General features: G+C 37.1%; 1 protein-coding gene across 3 annotated transcripts; it reads right to left on the reverse strand.

Annotated features, from left to right (window-relative positions):
• Nucleotides 1-224: 224 nt before the first annotated feature.
• On the reverse strand, nt 225-17,934 carry LOC120139844 (transcription factor MYBC1-like). 3 transcript variants are annotated; one of them, XR_005517677.1, is made up of 3 exons: nt 16,872-17,934; nt 15,891-15,944; nt 225-601 (listed from the first exon to the last, which is right to left on the reverse strand). XR_005517677.1 is itself a non-coding variant. In XM_039154961.1 (3 exons), the coding sequence occupies exon 1, from the start codon at nt 17,775-17,777 to the stop codon at nt 16,884-16,886; it is 894 nt and encodes a 297-aa protein (XP_039010892.1). In that variant the 5' UTR covers nt 17,778-17,934; the 3' UTR covers nt 16,165-16,560; nt 16,666-16,682; nt 16,872-16,883. The 3 variants fall into 3 exon arrangements, 2 of the variants coding, with proteins under 2 accessions (XP_039010891.1, XP_039010892.1); XM_039154961.1 differs by lacking the exons at nt 225-601; nt 15,891-15,944 and adding exons at nt 16,165-16,560; nt 16,666-16,682; XM_039154960.1 differs by lacking the exon at nt 15,891-15,944.
• Between the last annotated feature and the right edge of the window lie 1,326 nt (nt 17,935-19,260).

Below are 19,260 nucleotides of genomic sequence, written 5' to 3' on the forward strand. Positions count from 1 at the left end.
CAATGTGGACCGGTCAGAGTAATCGGCTGCAACGTTTCTTACCCCAAACATCCAAATTCAGTTTCCATTTTAACAACAAAAGAATAGTAACCATTGGCTAACCAGTCAGTGCTCAATGAGGGAAGTGAAAAAGTTGCTTCTTCTAGCAATCCTAATCTACAGTAACAACTAGCCTCACATGTTACACACTCTTCTACTATGCTGCAGTTTAGTAATTGTAATAATTAAACAGAAAACTAAACCCGAAACTAAAATTACACTTTATTTATCCAAGTCATCCATGGCATGCGTAATTTCGGAAAAGCAAACAGACATCCAAACCTTTTGCAATACTAGATCCCCTAGAGAACACTAACAGTCACCCTACCATAAAAACCTAGCAGTACATCGCCACCAGATCACAAGTGCAAATATCAAATTACAAATGCCATTCAGCACAATATCATACTGTGCAAGATGTTAAAACATTGAACGAGACCATATAGCTATAAAATCAAACTATCGAACTCTTGGATGGAAGTCTGAAAGTTTTAGCCCACAATGCCACTTGATGTATAATCCAGAGTTGACTCCAGATATATCTTAGTAGAGTTTGAAGCACCTAAAAGTTCAAAAGGATCACTACTGGTTATATGCAATGTTACTGTTGAGTTACTTGAGATATTTTTCTGTTCACTCATTTGGAACATAAGCAGAGCTTTTTTTTTTCATCACAACTACAAAATGAACCAAGATACAATCCCAGACATATTTACCAGGGCAAACCTTAAACAGATGAATGGCCGTGCTTACCTCTTAGGCCCTTGTTAGAGAAGTTCATTCAACTATCTCGAGATTTACAAGAATTGAAAATGTAATGAAGAGGAACATCAAACAACTATGGAAAGTCAAAGAAAATACATCTCGGACAATAACATCAGATGCAAATTACTTATAAACAGCAATTAGAATGTAACGGCAAATTATACCACTGCTGTCGCCACTCAAAGGCCAAAGTAAACAATCATGATCAATTGCAAGGTTAAACTTAGGTGACTGCTATACTAAATTTAGCGATTACATATAGGTAACTGTAACCACAAGGATGCTAATATTATAGAATCCATTACGGGAAACCAGAATCCAGTTTTGAAAATTTAAAGAAATCATGAAGGGAGGTATTTGGTCTAATGAGCTGCTTACTTGCATAAATAGTTGCCTATAGTCAGAATTTCAAAATGTCACTAAACCATGAGATAAGGATCCTACTTTTTTTTTGATAAGAATGACAAGCCTCCTTAAAAACCTCCTTGATCAAAGGAGGAAAAGAGTGCCTTAGAAACTTTATTACTCCTCCGAAATTACATAAGATTTAACATAAACACCATACTGAAAAAACACAACAGACTAAGCTACTCAACAGAACCAAAAACCTAAACTCAAACGATAAAACGCACTGGAAACGACTAAACATCAACCAATTCCCATCTTTGCTAAACTATCAGCCTCCCCATTACACACCCTTGGAATCAGTCTAATTGAGTGCACCCTGTCCGAGATAAAAGATGAAATCTCTTTAACTAATGGGAGGATAAAAACAGGGGCCAAAGCTGGGGTATGGACCCATTCCACAGCCGACTTACAGTCACTTTCCACAATCAACCTTCCAACCTTAACCCAACAAGAAGACATATAGATTTCAATGCCTCTCTTAATAGCCTTTAACTCAGCACCCGGCGGGGGACCCTGACCTACATTTTCTGAAAAAGTCAGAAGGGAGTTGCTATTCCAATCTCTCAAAATATCTCCTATACCTCCATTTGAGCCATCAAGTCTAACAGCTCCATCGACATTCATCTTCAAAAAATCCATAGGGGGTGGAATCCAGCGAGAAACCTGAAAATTGTAAATGTTGAGAGCTTTAATACCATCTGCAAGAGATGGATCACCAATCAGCACATCCTCCTGAATAGGACACTTAGGATACTTGGCTAGAAACCATTTAGATAACCTGAATCTAGCAATAAAAAACAGAGACATCCTATCCAAGGGGGAACCTTCGAACACCATTGCATTCCTAGCTTTCCATATCGACCAAAATACTACTCCCGGGATAAATTTCCAAATCAACGATTTCCCCCTCAGCTCACCCCAAGAACATAGCAAAGAAGGTGGATCCTTTGGAAGGACTAAGGCTATATCCCAATAGCTTGCTATCTTGTTCCAAAGTTCCCAAACAACATCACACGAAATAAATAAATGCTGAACTGATTCCACCTGTTTTTTACAAAACGGACATAGAATTTCATCCCCTAGCTGCAAACCTCTTTTCACCAACTCCTCTCTCACTGCCACTTTCTGATGAGCTAGCTGCCACAGGAAGACTTCAACACGAGGAGGAGATAAACCTTGCCACACCCCTTTTACCCATAAATCGGACTCCCCAGACACCTTGCCGAGTTCCTTTCTACAAGATTTCACTGAAAACAGTCCATCCCCGCTTGCAGACCAAGAAGGATCCTACTTATTAAGGAAAAGAAAGCATAGTTGGCCTAGAAATGAAAACACTTCAACATTTAAACAATGATATGGAACATTAAAAGGGCAATAAATCAGCACAATTCACATGGCTTATCACTTATGTACTCTAATTTCAAAGATGCTTCACTCTCAATGCAAAGGACATTGGTGCCAAAATATTTTCTCTAGTTTGTGTTATTTATGGTCACTAGGGAAATTCATTACCTATACAAAGTTTGTGGTATTTTGCATCTCCACGTCAAGCCTAATTGAGTCCAATAATCCTGCATTGAAAAATTTGACCTGTTGGTTCACTTCATTGTACTAACAAGTGCCAACAGCCCTTGAAATTGACGCTGATACTCATCAACAGTTCTAGTCTAGTTCAAGTTAACTAGTTAACCTAAAGGGTTACTGCATAGTGGTGGGTCAAATCTCAAAGTGCAACAATCCTTGAATGCCTCCAATGTGAGATTCAGTTCCTCATGCTCCAACTGTTGCACCACCTCACCATCATGTGAAAAGGCACCAAACAAAACTTGTGTATTTCTATTTCTGCTAATTGTAAAAGAAGTTATCGCATCGGTATAACCAAATTAACAAATCCTATAACCCATCAAAGGTTGGAAAATTAAGCTTTGGGTCCTGTGACACCACTTCAAACCCTGTTGGCAGTTCCATCTGATTTTTTTCTTTCTATAACGGTTACTGTTTCTCGTGCTCCCATCAAACTTTCTTTCGCTGTTCCGTTTGAAACTAGGGCTATAATGAATCAGATTTGAACTAATAGACATTTGTTTTGTGTTCTTTGTTTATTTTTAAACTTATTTGATTCTTGTTTGTTAAGAATTTCAGAATAGTGTTTATGTTTGTTTATTTAAAAATTGCTTGGTTATGCCCATTCGTTAAATGTTCATGAACATGTTCGCAAACATTAAACAAACATGTTCATGAACATATAATTGAACATGCTTGCGAACAATTAAAAATCTACTCATGACTGATAAACAAACAAATCATAAATGAACATAATTCTATTTTTTTATATAAAATAATCAAACATAAATATTAATAAATAATGAATAAAATAAATTTATATTTTTTTTGTAGGAATAGGAGGTCTCATTAAAAACCTCCCTCATAGTTGCCTCTTGAGAAGAGGCAACTAGCGGAAGGAGGAAAAGAGTACCTCAATAGATTAATAAACCATAATTACATAAGATTACAGCTTACATAATAAACACCCAAAGTTAAAAAACTGACCAGAACCCACTAGAGCTAAAGACAATCAACCAATTCCCTCCTTAGCTAACTTGTCAGCCTCACAATTACAAGTCCTAGAAATCAATGTAATCATAATATCCCTAGCAGAAAGTAAGGCCCCAATATCCCCAACCAAAGAACTAAAAACGAAGGGGCAGTAACAGGCCTCAAAATCCAGTCCACAACTATTTTACAATCGCTCTCTACAATAAGCCTACCCTTCAACACCCATTCGGTGGAAAGAAATAGGTCTATGCCTTCTTTAATATCTTTCAACTCAGCAAATGTAGGTGGTTCTGGTCCCACAACAGTAGAAAAAGTGATTAAGGTCGAAGAATTCGAATCTATCAATAATCCTCCAATTCCACCCTGCATACCATCACCTCTAACTGCCCCATCCACATTGAATTTAAAAAATTCAGGTGGAGGTGGTGTCCAACAAAGAACCCTTTTTTTTTGTTGATGATTTAACATAAATATTGTCTGCAAGCACTGGATCCCCAACTAATAAATCAGCCTGAATATTGTCATTAGGAAATTTAGCTAAATACCATTTGGCCAGCCTAAAACTGCAAATGAAGAACAGTGAAGACCTGTCACAAATCCCATTTTCAAACACCACAGAATTCCTAGCCTTCCATAAAGACCACAAAACAACTCCCGAGATAAATTTCCAGATTGAAGAAGAAACCTTTATAAAAGACCTAGAGCAGAAAAGGGACAAGGGATCTTTAGGCAAAACTAAAGATAAATCCCATGACCTTAAGAATCTATTCTACAGTTCCCTTGCAACAGGACATAAAATAAAAAGATGTTCAATTGTTTCTTCATCCTTAAGACATAAAGGACATAGAACATCATCCAAGGGAACCCCTCTTTTCTTCAACTCTACTCTAACAGCTAATTTCTGATGAGATAGCTGCCAGAGAAATGTTTCAACTCTAGGAGGAGCCAATCCAGACCAAACCCACTTATTCCACTGAAAATTCCCTCCAGAACTGCCAGAAAGAGTCATTCTACAAGACTTTGCCGAGAACAAACCAACACCTTTGTCGGACCATGCCAGAAAGTCATCAACTGAATCAACCAAAACAATATTATCAAGCAGTGACATTAAAGAAATCCACTGATCCAGTTCCCAATCGCATAAATTCCTCCTTAATTGAATATTCCATCCAACAATTGCTTTCGTAGCAACCAAAATCAGCAACCAAAATCAACAACTTTTCCCCATTTATTAATCGATAAAGCAAAAATCCTAGGGAATTGATTTTTTAAAGGTGAATTATTAACCCAAACATATTCCAGAATGCAATTGACCTACCATTCCCCACTTGTATCCTCGAATTAGATCTCAAACAATCCCCTATATAATCCTTTTTCTCGTAGTTACTCAACATTCCTCTCCAAATCCATGAATCATGAGGAGTAACAGCCTTATTTATAGATAAAGATAAATTGTTGATATTGTGTTTGCAACAAATCATCTTTTTCCAATGAGAGTTCTTTTCATTTGCAAACTTCCAAACCCATTTCCCAAGTAACACTCTATTGGTCAAGTTCAAATCCAAGACTCCTAAGCCACCTTCCTCATAAGGTTGACAAACCGTTTTCCAATTAACCCAATGAATCCGTTTCTTTACTTGATCTTCTCCCCAAAGGAATTTAGCCATCAAAGAATTCAACTTCTGATTCACCTTAAACGGAATCTTGAAAATAGAGAGGGAAAAATCGGTAAGGATGACAATACCGCCTTCACCAACACCAATCTTCCAGCCATCGATAATGATGCAGCTTTCCAGCCAGCTAATCTGATATTAAATTTATGGATTACTGGTTCCCACAGAAGCTCTGAATTCCTGTTTGCACCAATCGCTAAGCCTAAGTATGGCATAGGAAAAGAACCCACAGCACAGCCTACATCACCTGCCCATTCATTCAAAGTATCAGATTCCAAATTAACACCAAAGAGCTTACTCTTAGACAGATTAAGATGGAGCCCTGACATTAAACTAAAAACCCTCAACACCCTCCTAATATTCAGAATCTGAGTCGGAGAATCTCTGCAGAAAAGGATTAAGTCATCTGCGAACTGCAAATAAGTCAAGTGAAAATTATTAGCAACCCCACCAATATTGAACCCTTCAAACAATCCACATTCAGTAGCCTTTAGCAACATTAAATTCAGTAATTCCCCGACTATATTAAACAGCAGTGGAGACAAACTACAACCTTGTCTCAATCCTTTGCTCATCTGAAATTCCTTCGTTGGTGATCCATTCACTAGAACCGAGATAGAGGCAGTTGAAATACAAAACTCAATCCATGAAATCCACTTATCACCAAAGCCCATAACTTTCAATAATCTCAATAAAATCGACCATTCTACCAAACCATAAGCTCTTCGAAAATCAACCTTGAACACAACACCTTTCCTCCCCTTTTTCCTCCAAAAATCAATGGCTTCATTGGCTACGAAAGCACAGTCAAGCAGCTGCCTTCCAGGAATAAAGGCAAACTGTGAAGGGCTAACTATGTCTTTAATCACTGAAACAAGCCTTCTGGATAAAACTTTAGAAATTATTTTGTGCAGGCTGTCAACTAAGCTAATCGGTCTGTAATCTTCAATACCCTCAGGGTTTAAAATTTTTGGGATCAGTGTTATAAATGCATGATTGACCCCATGTTCCCACTTCCTTCCACTGAAAATATCAACAAATTTCATAATATGCACCTTCAGATTCGACCAGAATTTCTTAAAAAACCCATCGTGAAACCATCAGGGCCCAGTGCCTTGGCACTATCGGAATGAAAAACTGCTTCCCACACTTCCTGTTATGAAAATTTCCCTTCAAGAACCTCCTTTTGCTCAGCATTCAATTTAGCAAAGTTAAGGTTTATTTCATCCACCTCTAGCGTAGTTTTTGAATTATAATTATCTTTGAAATAATTAAAAACTAAGGCTCGCAACTGCTTCGGGTCTGTAATAATTTCACCAGCCACCTTCAATGCTGAAATGGAATTAATTATGTTTCTATTAATAGCACATAAGTGAAAAAACTTTGTGTTTCTATCCCTATCATTAATCCACTTCAGTCTTGACCTCTGAAGCCAAATACTCTCCTCCTTCCTAAGCAAATTCCACAATTCCATCCTCGATAACTGCAGCAGATCCCTATCTTGATTAAAGTTCCCCCCACACTGTAGTCTCAGTTCCAGATCATTAATCCTAGCTTTCTAATTCTGAAATTTCCTAAAAAATCCCCATATAATTATTCCTTATAACTTGCTTAGTTCCTTGAAGCATTGAAAATAAAACTCTACGACCATTGTTCATCTGCAAGTTTGATAGTGAATTTCCAACCACCCCAGCAAGCCCTTTTTCCTCAAGCAAGTAGTTGAAAAATCGAAACAGTTTAGGACCTCAGTTAATGCCTTCTTCTACTAATACCACTGGATTATGGTCCGAGAGGGATTTAGGTAACAATTTTTGGATCACGTTTGGAAAGTGATTTAGGAAGGAACCACATATTAGAAATCTATCAAGCCTTACCCAAGTGGGGGATTCTCTATTGCTACCCCATGTGAATTGTTGGAAATTTGGTCATTGAAAGCCTTGATTTAGTCATAATCTGTGAGATATTCTAGGATTTGTTTTCTATGTAAATCAAACAAAAAGTAGGAAAGTAGAAGCTGTCAAATATTGGCTCTAATTAGTTTCTTTTCTTGTTGTAATTTCCCTCTGTATAAAAGGAGCCTTGTACTCATTCAAGAAATAAGACACATATTATTTCTTCATTCTTTTCTAATTTGGTGTCAGAGCCATAATCGTGTCTTAACCCTAAAACACAGTAGTTCCAAAATCACTGTAGCCATGTCCGAAGTCGCGTCGAAAATCACCTCAACCCCTGCTGCGGCCACTCCGCAGCACCACTCCAATTCTCATTCTGTCCAAATCACCACCATCCGCTTAAATGGTGACAACTTCCTCCGATGGTCACAATCAGTCCGGATGTATATTCGTGGGCAAGGGAAAATCGGTTACATCACTGGTGACAAGAAGGCTCCTGCTGTTGATGATCCGTTGTACGCTACTTGGGATGCTGAAAACTCCATGGTTATGACATGGTTGGTCAATTCCATGGAGGAGGACATAAGCTCCAATTACATGTGCTATCCTACTGCAAAAGAATTGTGGGATAATGTTAGTCAGATGTACTCTGACCTAGGCAACCAATCTCAGGTTTTTGAGTTGACTTTAAAATTGGAGGAGATTCGTCAAGGGGATAATTCTGTCACCACATATTTCCATTCGTTGAAAAGGCTGTGGCAGGATCTTGATCTCTTCAACACATACGAATGGAAAAGTATTAACGACTGTAATCACCATAAGAAAACTGTAGAAGATAGTCGTATTTACAAGTTTCTTGTCGGCCTCAATGTTGAGTTTGATGAAGTACGAGGAAGGATTATTGGCAGACCTTCTCTTCCATCCATTGGCGAAGTATTTGCCGAAGTTAGAAGAGAAGAAAGCCAAAGGAATGTCATGCTCAAAAAGAAGAGTACTGGTGAGTTAATTGAAAATTCTGCCTTATTGAGTGATGTTGCAGCCTACAAGGCAGCAAACTACCAACGCAGGTATGATGATAAACCACAGGTCTGGTGCGATTTTTGCAACAAACCCCTCCATACACGTGAGACATGTTGGAAAATTCATGACAAACCTGCTAACTGGAAAAGCAACAAGCAAGGAGAGAAGAATCATGGAATTCCTACTGCAAGTGAAGCTGACTCAGGTCCCTTCAGCAAAGAACAGATTGATCAACTCTTGAAACTGATAAAATCCAATTTCTCATCCGGTATTCCTAGTGTTTCTTTGGCACAAACAGGTAGTAATCCTAAAGCCTTTTCTTGTCCAAATTCCTCTCCGTGGATAATAGATTCCGGAGCCTCAGATCACATGACTAGTTTTTCTCATTTATTTAATACCTATTCACCTTGCCCTGGAAATGAAAAATTAGAATTGCCGATGGTAGTTTTTCACCTATTGCAGGAAAATGACTCATTAAACTGACAGAGAAAATTAATCTCAATAATGTTCTTCATGTCCCTAAATTAGCCTGCAATCTTTTGTCTGTCAGTAAACTATCTAGAGATTCTAATTGTTGCATTACCTTCTTTGAATCACATTGTGAATTTCAGGACCGGAACTCCAGGATGATGATTGGACGTGCTAGGATGATTGAAGGTCTTTATTACTTTGATGAAGTATCTATCAGTAATAAAAAAGTTCAGAGCTTTAGTGGTACTAGTTCAATTTCTGTTCGAGAAAAAATAATGTTGTGGCACTATAGACTAGGACATCCTAGTTTTCTTTATTTGAAACACTTATTTCTAGAATTATTTAAAGGGATTGATTGTTCTTTTTTCATTGTGAAAATTGCATTTTTTCAAAAAACCGTCGTTCCCCTTATTTACCAAAAGATTATCAGGCCTCCAAACCTTTTTATCTAATTCATAGTGATGTTTGGGGCCCTTCTAAAGTTACTACTATTTCTGGTAAAAGGTGGTTTGTTACTTTTATTGATGACCACACACGGTTATGTTGGATTTATCTAATGAATAAAAAGTCTGACGTGAAAGATTTATTCAAATATTTTTACACTCTGATTGAAAACCAATTTCAAACCAAGATTAGTATTTTGCATTATGACAATGGAACAGAATATTTTAATGAGCACTTAGGTGATTTTTTTAAAGAGAAAGGGATTTTTCATCACTCTACATGTCGGGATACCCCTCAACAAAATGGCATTGCAGAACGAAAAAATAAACATTTACTTGAAGTAGCACGTGCCATAATGTTTTACATGCATGTTCCCAAATACTTATGGGGTGAAGCAGTTTTAACAACCGCTTACTTGATAAATAGGATGCCTACTAAGGTGTTAACATACAAAACACCACTCGATTGCCTAAAATCATCTTTTCCTGGAACAAGGTTGTTTTCTGAGTTACCTGTCAAAGTTTTTGGATGTACTGTTTATGTTCATGTTCCATGCCAATTTTGTTCAAAACTTGACCCACGTGCTATTAAATGCATTTTTTTGGGGTACTCTTCAAATAAAAAGGGGTATAAGTGTTTTGATCCTCAAACAAAAAAATTTCATGTATGGATGTGTCGTTTTTGGAAACAAAACCTTATTTCACAAAAAATTCTCTTCAGGGGGAGACAAGTGATGTAGAAGACAATTTTTGGGACATTTCTATCCCACTACACAATGTCATTTATCCTACACAAAAACCACGCATTTCTGAGAGTGGTCGCTTTGAAAATCCAAATTCAAGTGTTTCTAATAACGATTGCCTAGGAGAACCAGGTTTGTTGGTGCCTAATGAAGGAGATTCTCATTCAGGGGGAGAAGTACTACAAACTAATCAACGTGATTTTAATTATGAGCTTCAGTTTTATACTAGGAAGAGATTTCATTTGAGAAATAAATACTCAAATATCAACCCTGCACGAAACCAATCTGAAGATCTAAGTTCTAGTGTCGAAACTTCAGGTAATCCTATCCCTACTACACCTTTGATTTCCTCCACTTTGTCCAACAATTCACCTAGTATCCCTGATCTTGATGTCCCTATAGCACTTAGGAAAGGTGTCCGAAATTGCACTCAACATCCCATTGCAAAATATCTTTCCTATCACAGATTATCAAAAAACCATAAAGCTTTCACATCTAGGATTTCACATTTTTGTGTTCCAAGGAATATACAGGAAGCATTGGATGATCCGAATTGGAAATTAGCAGTCATGGAGGAGATGAATGCTCTAAGGAGAAGTGGTACATGGGAGATTGTCGATCTACCCAAAGGAAAGAAAATAGTCGGGTGTAAATGGGTGTTTACAATAAAAAGTAAAACTGATGGAAGCGTTGAGAGACACAAGGCGAGATTGGTGGCTAAAGGCTTTACTCAGACATATGGGATTGACTACCAAGAGACTTTTGCTCCTGTTGCTAAAATAAATTCTATTAGAGTGTTGTTATCTCTTGCAGTGAACTCCGATTGGCCTCTACATCAACTTGACGTTAAAAATGCATTTCTCAATGGTGATCTGGAAGAGGAGGTGTATATGAGCCTACCGCCAGGATTTGAGAAGAAACTTGGCAGTAACAAAGTGTGCATATTACATAAGTTACTATATGGACTCAAACAGTCACCAAGAGCTTGGTTTGACCGCTTTGGAAAGACAGTTATCAGTTATAGCTTCTTGCAAAGTCAAGTTGATCACACAGTATTTTATAAACATTCAAAAGATGGTAAAGTTGCAATTTTGATTGTTTATGTTGATGATATTATTCTCACTGGTGATGATGAAACAAAATTAACTATTCTGAAGAAAAGACTAGCAAAGGAGTTCCAAATTAAGGACCTGGGAGCTCTTAAGTATTTCCTTGGAATGGAATTTGCAAGATCTAAGGCATATTGTCAATCAGAATAAAAAATGTTCTTTATCTCCTTGGAGAAACATGTCTACTTGGTTGTAAGATGGTTGAAACTCCGGTTGAGCCAAACTTGAAGTTACAAGCTGCTAAGGTTGAAGAAGTAAAGGACAGGGAACAATATCGGAGACTTGTAGGGAAGTTGATTTACTTGTCTCATACACGGCCTGATATTGCTTTTGTAGTTAGCATGGTAAGTCAATTCATGCACTCACCAGGGGCGGAGCATTTCGAGGCCGTCTATAGGATCTTAAGATATTTGAAAGGAACTCCAGGAAGAGGCTTATTGTTCAAGAAACATGGACATCTTCAAGTTGAAGTCTACCCAGACGCAGATTGGGCAGGAAGTGTTACAGACAAAAGATCAACGTTTGGATACTGTTCCTTTGTTGGAGGAAACCTAGTTACATGGCGGAGTAAAAAACAAAATGTGGTAGCTAGAAGTAGTGTTGAAGCAGAATTCAGAGTCGTTGCCCATGGAATCTGTGAGTCAATGTGGATAAAAAGGATTCTTGAAGAATTGAAGTTTTCTTACTCGACTCCAATGAAGGTCTATTGTGACAACAAAGCTGCTATTGCTATTGCTCATAATCCAGTTCTTCATGATCGCACGAAACATATAGAAGTGGATAAACATTTCATCAAGGAGAAAGCCAATGCAGGAATAATATGCATGACATATCTTCCAACTGATGAACAATTAGCTGATGTACTAACGAAGGGACTACACAAGAAGCAATTTGGTAATCTGACTAGCAAGCTGGCTATGGAAGATATCTTTAAACCAGCTTGAGGGGGAGTGTTGGAAATTTGGTCATTGAAAGCCTTGATTTAGTCATAATCTGTGTGATATTCTAGGATTTGTTTTCTATGTAAATCAAGAAAAAGTAGGAAAGTAGAAGCTGTCAAATATTGGCTCTAATTAGTTTCTTTTTTTGTTGTAATTTCCCTCTGTATAAAAGGAGCCTTGTACTCATTCAAGAAATAAGACACATTATTTCTTCATTCTTTTCTAATTTGAATCTCTCCCTACTAACGGTAAATCCATCAAACTAAAAAGTTGTACAAAGGATCTCAACAAATCCATAGCATGCCAATTCTGTGCAACTTCACATTTCTCCTCTGGAACCAAATAAGCATTGAATTCCCCTGCTATGCAACGGGCATATTCAAACTCTACCCAAAACATGTCAACTCCCTGAAAAACTCCTCTTTATCAGCCTCTACTGATGAACCGTACACATTAATAATAACACATTCAAAATTATTCATCTTAAACTTCCCTGATTATGCCAAAAATCTGCTCTGTTTATGTTCTGTACTGACCTCAAAAAAATTCTCATTCCACAAACAAATCAATCCATCTGCAGAACCATCAGCTGAAATAAAAGTACAACCTTTCAACAGATTGCCCCCCAACTTCCTCCTTGGTCCACTCTGACAGACCTTACGTTTTGTTTCCTGTAATAATAAAAGGAACGGCTTCTCTTTATTCACCAGTCTTGAAACTGCTCTAATTTTCTCTCTTCTCCCAAGACCCCTAACATTCCATGTAATAATCTTTAATCCTGTCATTTAAAATGGGTAACAATAAACACCAACATCAATCCAAAAAAATATAATCATAATCCCTTTTCAGACCCCTTCATCTGCATCTTGAAAATCTCTTCTTCTAAAATGTGTTGACCCCCTCTAAAAGTAATCCCCAACATGTCACATACCTCCCTAGTAGCAGCAGCTTCGATTCTAGCTTCAACAGACACTTGAGCAGACTGTGAAGAAGCCCTATTTTGATCCAAAGACTCCCTGACCATACTACTAAACACCCTTCTATAAACTCTATCATAAAAGCTTATAGAAACTTCACCCACCGAGCACACACTTCCCGAATGACAAGGTGCAATCCTTAACCTTCTCCGGTTAATTAAGCTTTTTGACTGAGGAGCCTTAACGATATTTTCTGATATAGCCAAACGATTATCCTCGGCTGAATTTTTGTCTCCCATAATTGTTCCAAAAGTATTCCCTTATGTGTTTATAGTTAAACTGACTCTTACATTCGAATTTGATAAGCTGCCCTCCTCCAGACTGCCCAAATTACTCCTTTTAACTGTCGTCTTCTTTGGATCACCCTTTTGAGCAGCAGAAACATTACCCTTCTCTAAGTCTTCTTGCATCTATGAGCCACTAGCAAGAACCCCTTGTAGACTTCTCTGACCAGCAGAATGATCTTGACCCAATTCAACATCTTGTTCTCCATATACCAATTCCTTCTCCCCTCCTGTATTTACTGTAGCCAACCTATTATCACCCTCCTCTGCATCTTTCATTGGTTTGGCTGGAGTGTAATTGGGCTGAAGTAAAACTTTCTGCCCAATGCATTTTATATTATAGGCAGGCCCAGAAGGACATAATTTCTTACTCGAAATAAAGGAAACCACATTATCATCAGACTGTGCTTTTTCATCCGAGTAAACTGTTTCTCTCAATCTCATACCCACGTGACTTCCATTTTTAAAAGTCCTATTTTCACCACTACCCGACAACCTACAATATTCTAATCCTGTTGTTGACTTGCTCGATGAAGAATGTCCCCCACTTACTCCATTTAAACCACTATTAAGACCATTATTTAACCAAGAGATGACTTTAAGTCTAGAATTCTCTACTGACACGTTTTTGTCTGCTGCCATAGTTGGAAACCGACCATCCTCCTCGTACAATGCGTATTCACTGTTCACCTTATTTAAAAATTTGTCATCCATCTTCCTCCCCAATTCTTCTGGTTGAATCTCCACTGACCCCTGAAAAATCTTAACTTGGAACGATCTGCCATAAGAGCCTAATGTAACCGTATCAGGAACATCAAATGGACTCTCCACCTTGAGCAAAACTTTTGCCGACGAGAGATCTGATCTATTTTTTTATTCATCCTTCAAACATATAAATCTACCCCAACTTCCCGTAAGTTTTTCCAAGAACGCTTCATTCCAGCACAGTAAAGGCAATCCACACATATCTATCTAGAACAGAGCCATTGGAACTCCATTCTGATTTAGAACTGGAGCCAACCAATCGAAACAGAAAAACAACTCATCCTTCTTATTCTCCCACACATATGAGAACTCATCAACCGAGTCAAAAGTGATGATGCAAGCCTTCCATGCATATCCCCATCTTGTTATCTGGACATCCAATCCCTCAATCTCCAAAGCTTCCTTTATTGAATCAAACTCAAAAAAAGATTTCATAATCCCTGTTAATGAACGTTTAACCCATTCTGAATTATCTGACGGAAGATGCATCTCCCAAACATTTCTCACACCATTCCTTTTTTGCTGGATACCCTCCAAATTTATCCCTGCCCCTGATTCTCTTCTCCTGTTAACATCAGACTTCACAACAGCCTTGTACGATCTGCCATCCCTGAAGCTTTTCATCAACTCATCATTCCTCCCATTATTTGCAGTATTCTGTTTTCCTGACTTGAACTCCAACTTCCTCTTCCCATCAGCAACAACCCTCCTATTAGCCTTCTGATACTTAGCAGCCTCTACAGAGATTCTTCTCCCATCAAACCACTTCCCATTCACAAACTAGATTGCTTTCTTCCTACTATCTTCATCAGCAAGTTGAACAAAAGAAAAAGTAGAAGACTTATAATTTGGTTTCTCTAAAAATCGAGGAATGAAAATTCTAATAATCGGACCATAAGGACTAAAAAAATCCTTTAACACACGTCTTGAAACCCTCTTGCTCAGATTGTCAATGAACACGGTCCAATCGTCATCGAAGACATTGGATTTTTTCAAATTTTCTCTAACTCTCTCTCTACCTATCTCACTCATTCTCTCTCTTAATTAAAATAAATTTATATTTAAATAAATGAGTTTATAAACGAACTAATAAACAAGTTTGTTTGTGAATATAAATGAACCGAACACACACATTTAAACTTGTTTTTTAATAAACGTACATAATTTTTGTTTGTACTCGTTTATTTAGCTTAATAAACAAGCACAAACAAACAATATACAAATGGTTCACGGTAGCCCGTCGAACGCTATGTTTATTTACAACCCTAGTGGAAACCAGTAAGTGCCTATAATTGCAACGACAGTTGCAATTCATTTCCCAATTTAGACTCGATATGTGTGATGTTAGCTACCATTCATGACCTGGCTTCTACTACTCTTGTTTGTTAAGTTTTTGCACCCCTCAATTCTTTTGCATTGAGATCGCTAGTAGTGTCTGACTCTCAAGATGAGTTGTTATGATCATAAATTATGGATTGAGTCATTAGACAAGTCATGGCTTTGATTGATAAACCTTATCAATCAATCCTACCTAGTGAAGAACCTATAATTAAATAATATATGGAACTCGTCAAAGGGGCTCCTAACCTTAGACTTGTTAGGAAGAGAGAATCTTAAACCTCTATAAATTGGAAGATTTAATATTATTTTATTACTAAGAATTATCCCCTAAAGGGTTTTATTCTTGTAGAATAAGAAACTATAATTAAGGAAACTATTGGACTTTTAATTGCAGTAAAATATATGCTAAATAGATTGTTCTAATTAGAAGTATTACTAACATAATCTTATTAGTCTTCTTTACCTTTTGGGCCTCTTTGACTTCAGTCTTTCCCACAAAGGCAACCGTAACACTTCACTACAAAATAGAAATGGTTATAACTTAATAGAGTGCCTTCTCTTTTCTAGGATTTAATATTTCAGCCAGAAATGACCGAGAAAGAAGACCAAAGATAATATGTTTTAAACAGCATGCCAACAAATTCTACATTGTTCATTGATCAGAAATGCTGAGTGTTCTATTTCGCACTAAGATTTATGTTATTCAATAACACTAAAAAGTTACAGATGCTGTGAAATTTCAGAAATTCAGCTAATGTTCATTAGTATAAGAAAAAATAGAAAAAGGAAGAGGAAAGAAGTCAGAGATCCCTGAGTTGCCCTTCATATCACAGGTCCAAAGTCTTCTATGGGTCATACAATGTACAGCTTACCTCTACATAACACTGAACTAAGAAAAACACCCACTGTGACAGATAAAGACACTGACTAGGGATGGTCAGCATGTCCTTTTCCCCCACTTCAAGCTCAATATTTAGTCATGTAGCCTCAAAACCACCTTACTGGTCGAAAGACCTCCCAGGCAAGCAGATTAACTTAATACCAGCAGACTGATGTAATTACAAGCATGATAAACCTAAAAACCTATTGTTGCTTAGAGTGACCTCAGGATTAAATCCTTCACCAAAAGCCGACTAAGAAAACAGACGGCAGCTAACAACTTTATTGCAGACCTAGGAGTCTGTAGAACTGACACTGCAACAATTACTCAATATAGAGTGTAGTGAAAAACAAAGAACCATATTAAGTACACTACCTACCAGTCAAGATCAAATACAAAAATTTAAGTTCATTTCCGGTCATCAGCACCCCCTCAGGATCACTTAAAAAAGACAGAAACAGGAATAACTACCCACCAAGACTCTACATGATGAAACTTGAAGAAAAGGGCCAACTAAAATAAAGAAGAATAACGGAATGATGAAAATGAGGAGTCAAAAATTACCATAGTTTTGAATCAATCATCCCCAGTAGGAAATAATGTAAGAACCTTCCTTCCACCATTCCCATTGGCAGATTCCAAATCTTCCACATAACTACTAGGAGCTTGATTATGCACGGGCGTCCCTCCAATCCTATGCATTGGCTGCTGTGTCTGCCTGCCTAAGAAGGGATGCTCAAATTGGCTATTTCGAGATGGCCCGTAATGCCCCATTTGTGGCCTATGATACTGAGACTGCAAATGAGGATGTCCTACCGCGGCTGCCACCATTTGCTGTTGTTGGTGATGATGGTGATGCTGCATGGCCGGCACTGGTACGGAGGGTAATAAATGTTCGGAATTAGTCCTACCAGGATGAAGAAAGTGTGGTGGAACCGGTGAGCTTGCAAACAAACGGTCCGTCGCTGGATCAGCCGAAGCCCCTAATCCGGCACCCCCAGATCCACCATTGGCACCGCCTCCACTACCACCAGATAAGCCTTGCACTCTCTTCAAATAGAGGCGATACTTCTGCAAATGACTAGCAACGTTTTCTCTCGTCAAGCCATCAACACTCATCAACTGCATTATAGTCTTGGGGACAGCGTTCTTGATCCCCAAATGAGCCACGGCGTCAACGAATCTCTTGTGGAGCTGTGGGGTCCACACGAGACGAGGCCGCTTGAGAGTGCGTGCCGGCTCATCTCCGGCTTCCCCGGATCCCAAGTCACCGGAATCGGCAGCGAATTCGGATAAGGATGGTTGAGAAGGAGGGGGCGGCTGTTGAAGCTGGGCATGGTCGGGGTTACGGATATCGAAGGCCAGAGCAAGATCAGGAGTAATTAGGGATTGGGAAAAAGGCATAAGCTCCTCTGGGGATGGCAGCTCTTCCTCCCATCTGGAGAACCAATTTGAGTCTTCTTCCCTCATAAATTATTCACAAATAACAAACCCAAAGGCTTCTTAACTCAGCTCACTGCACCAACAAAGAAAGATGATGGAATATCAGAATTTTACTTACATAAATCGCATGTAAGAAAGCGAAATCAGGTTGAGAGAGTAGGGAGGTTCGAGGTGGATCCTTGTTCTTCTTCTTTGCAGCTTTTATCCTTGTCTACTGTTTCAAATTCCATTTTTCTTTTTTTAAATTAAATAAAAGTTAAATTACATAAATGATCAATTTTTTTATTTTTCTCAAAAAATAATTCGGTCGATAATGTTTATCAAATTCATAATAAATTGATCACTGGTACCTATTGTTATTATGAATAATAGAATATTAATGTGGACATGAAATCAATTGACCTTATATTATGTTGATCAATTGTAAATTAATCCGAATTATATTATTTTCTATGTTATTTTGTAGCCCTTTCACCTATAAAATAGATTCGTCTCTATTAGTCGTAAACGTTTCCAGATCCTTTACAATGGCATACCTAATTAAATCTATCATTTAACCAAATATTGCATTAAACTTTGATCAAACCCATTTTGTGATTATTTTCTTGAACTCATATCGATGTTTCTAGTCGTTCTGATCATCATGAATGAAATGACTTGTTCCTCGTCATCTTCATTCCTCTTCGTATTTTTCTCAAACTTCTTCCTCAACCTCTTAACTTTGTACATCAGTTGAACTCTTAAAACATCATCGTTTATTAAATACTTAACAATATTATGAAGCATATCATAAATAGGTCAAGCTTTTTTTTATCAAGAAAGTTAGTTTAACATATCAAATCAATATTTTATTATTCTTAATAACGATAAATAACTTACTTGAAATCATATTATCAATCATCAAATCATTACTTTTTAAGTATTAGTACGGAAAAAATTACTCAAAGAATAATGAGATATAATTTACATTGAAATAAAACGGCAGTGAATATGGCGTCCAACACAATAATGAATAAATTACAGGTTAATTTATGAGAATAGTAGCTATTTTAAAATTAATGGCGAGTAGTAAAAAAAATAACCGTCATTATTAGAAAAATAGATTTAAGTGTTTGATAAAAATAGTTTGGATTATCAATTATTTTAAATTATGATAATCTACATAAATAATATTATTTATAATTTAATAACTATGTGCTGTAATATTTTTTGACCGAAAATAATGGTCAAACTTGAAACTTCAAGAAAGTAAAACAACTTTTCACCACTTGATTGTTCGAACAGATTTCAAACCTAATGTTTCTTTCATCTTATAGAATATAGATAACTTTTTTTTAAAATAACGAATATTAAAAATATTTTAATTAAAATTATAAAAATGATTTATTTAAAATATGAATATATTTAATAACTAGAAAATAAAAAAAAATCCCCAATTTTTTTTTATATAAAATTAAAAAAAAGTGAAACTATGGTGTCAATTAACTAATATCGACTCAAAGCCATATAA

This window comes from Hibiscus syriacus, unplaced genomic scaffold (genome assembly GCF_006381635.1).
Source record: "Hibiscus syriacus cultivar Baekdansim isolate YM2019G1 unplaced genomic scaffold, ASM638163v2 tig00110776_pilon, whole genome shotgun sequence".
Classification (NCBI taxonomy): Eukaryota; Viridiplantae; Streptophyta; class Magnoliopsida; order Malvales; family Malvaceae; genus Hibiscus; species Hibiscus syriacus.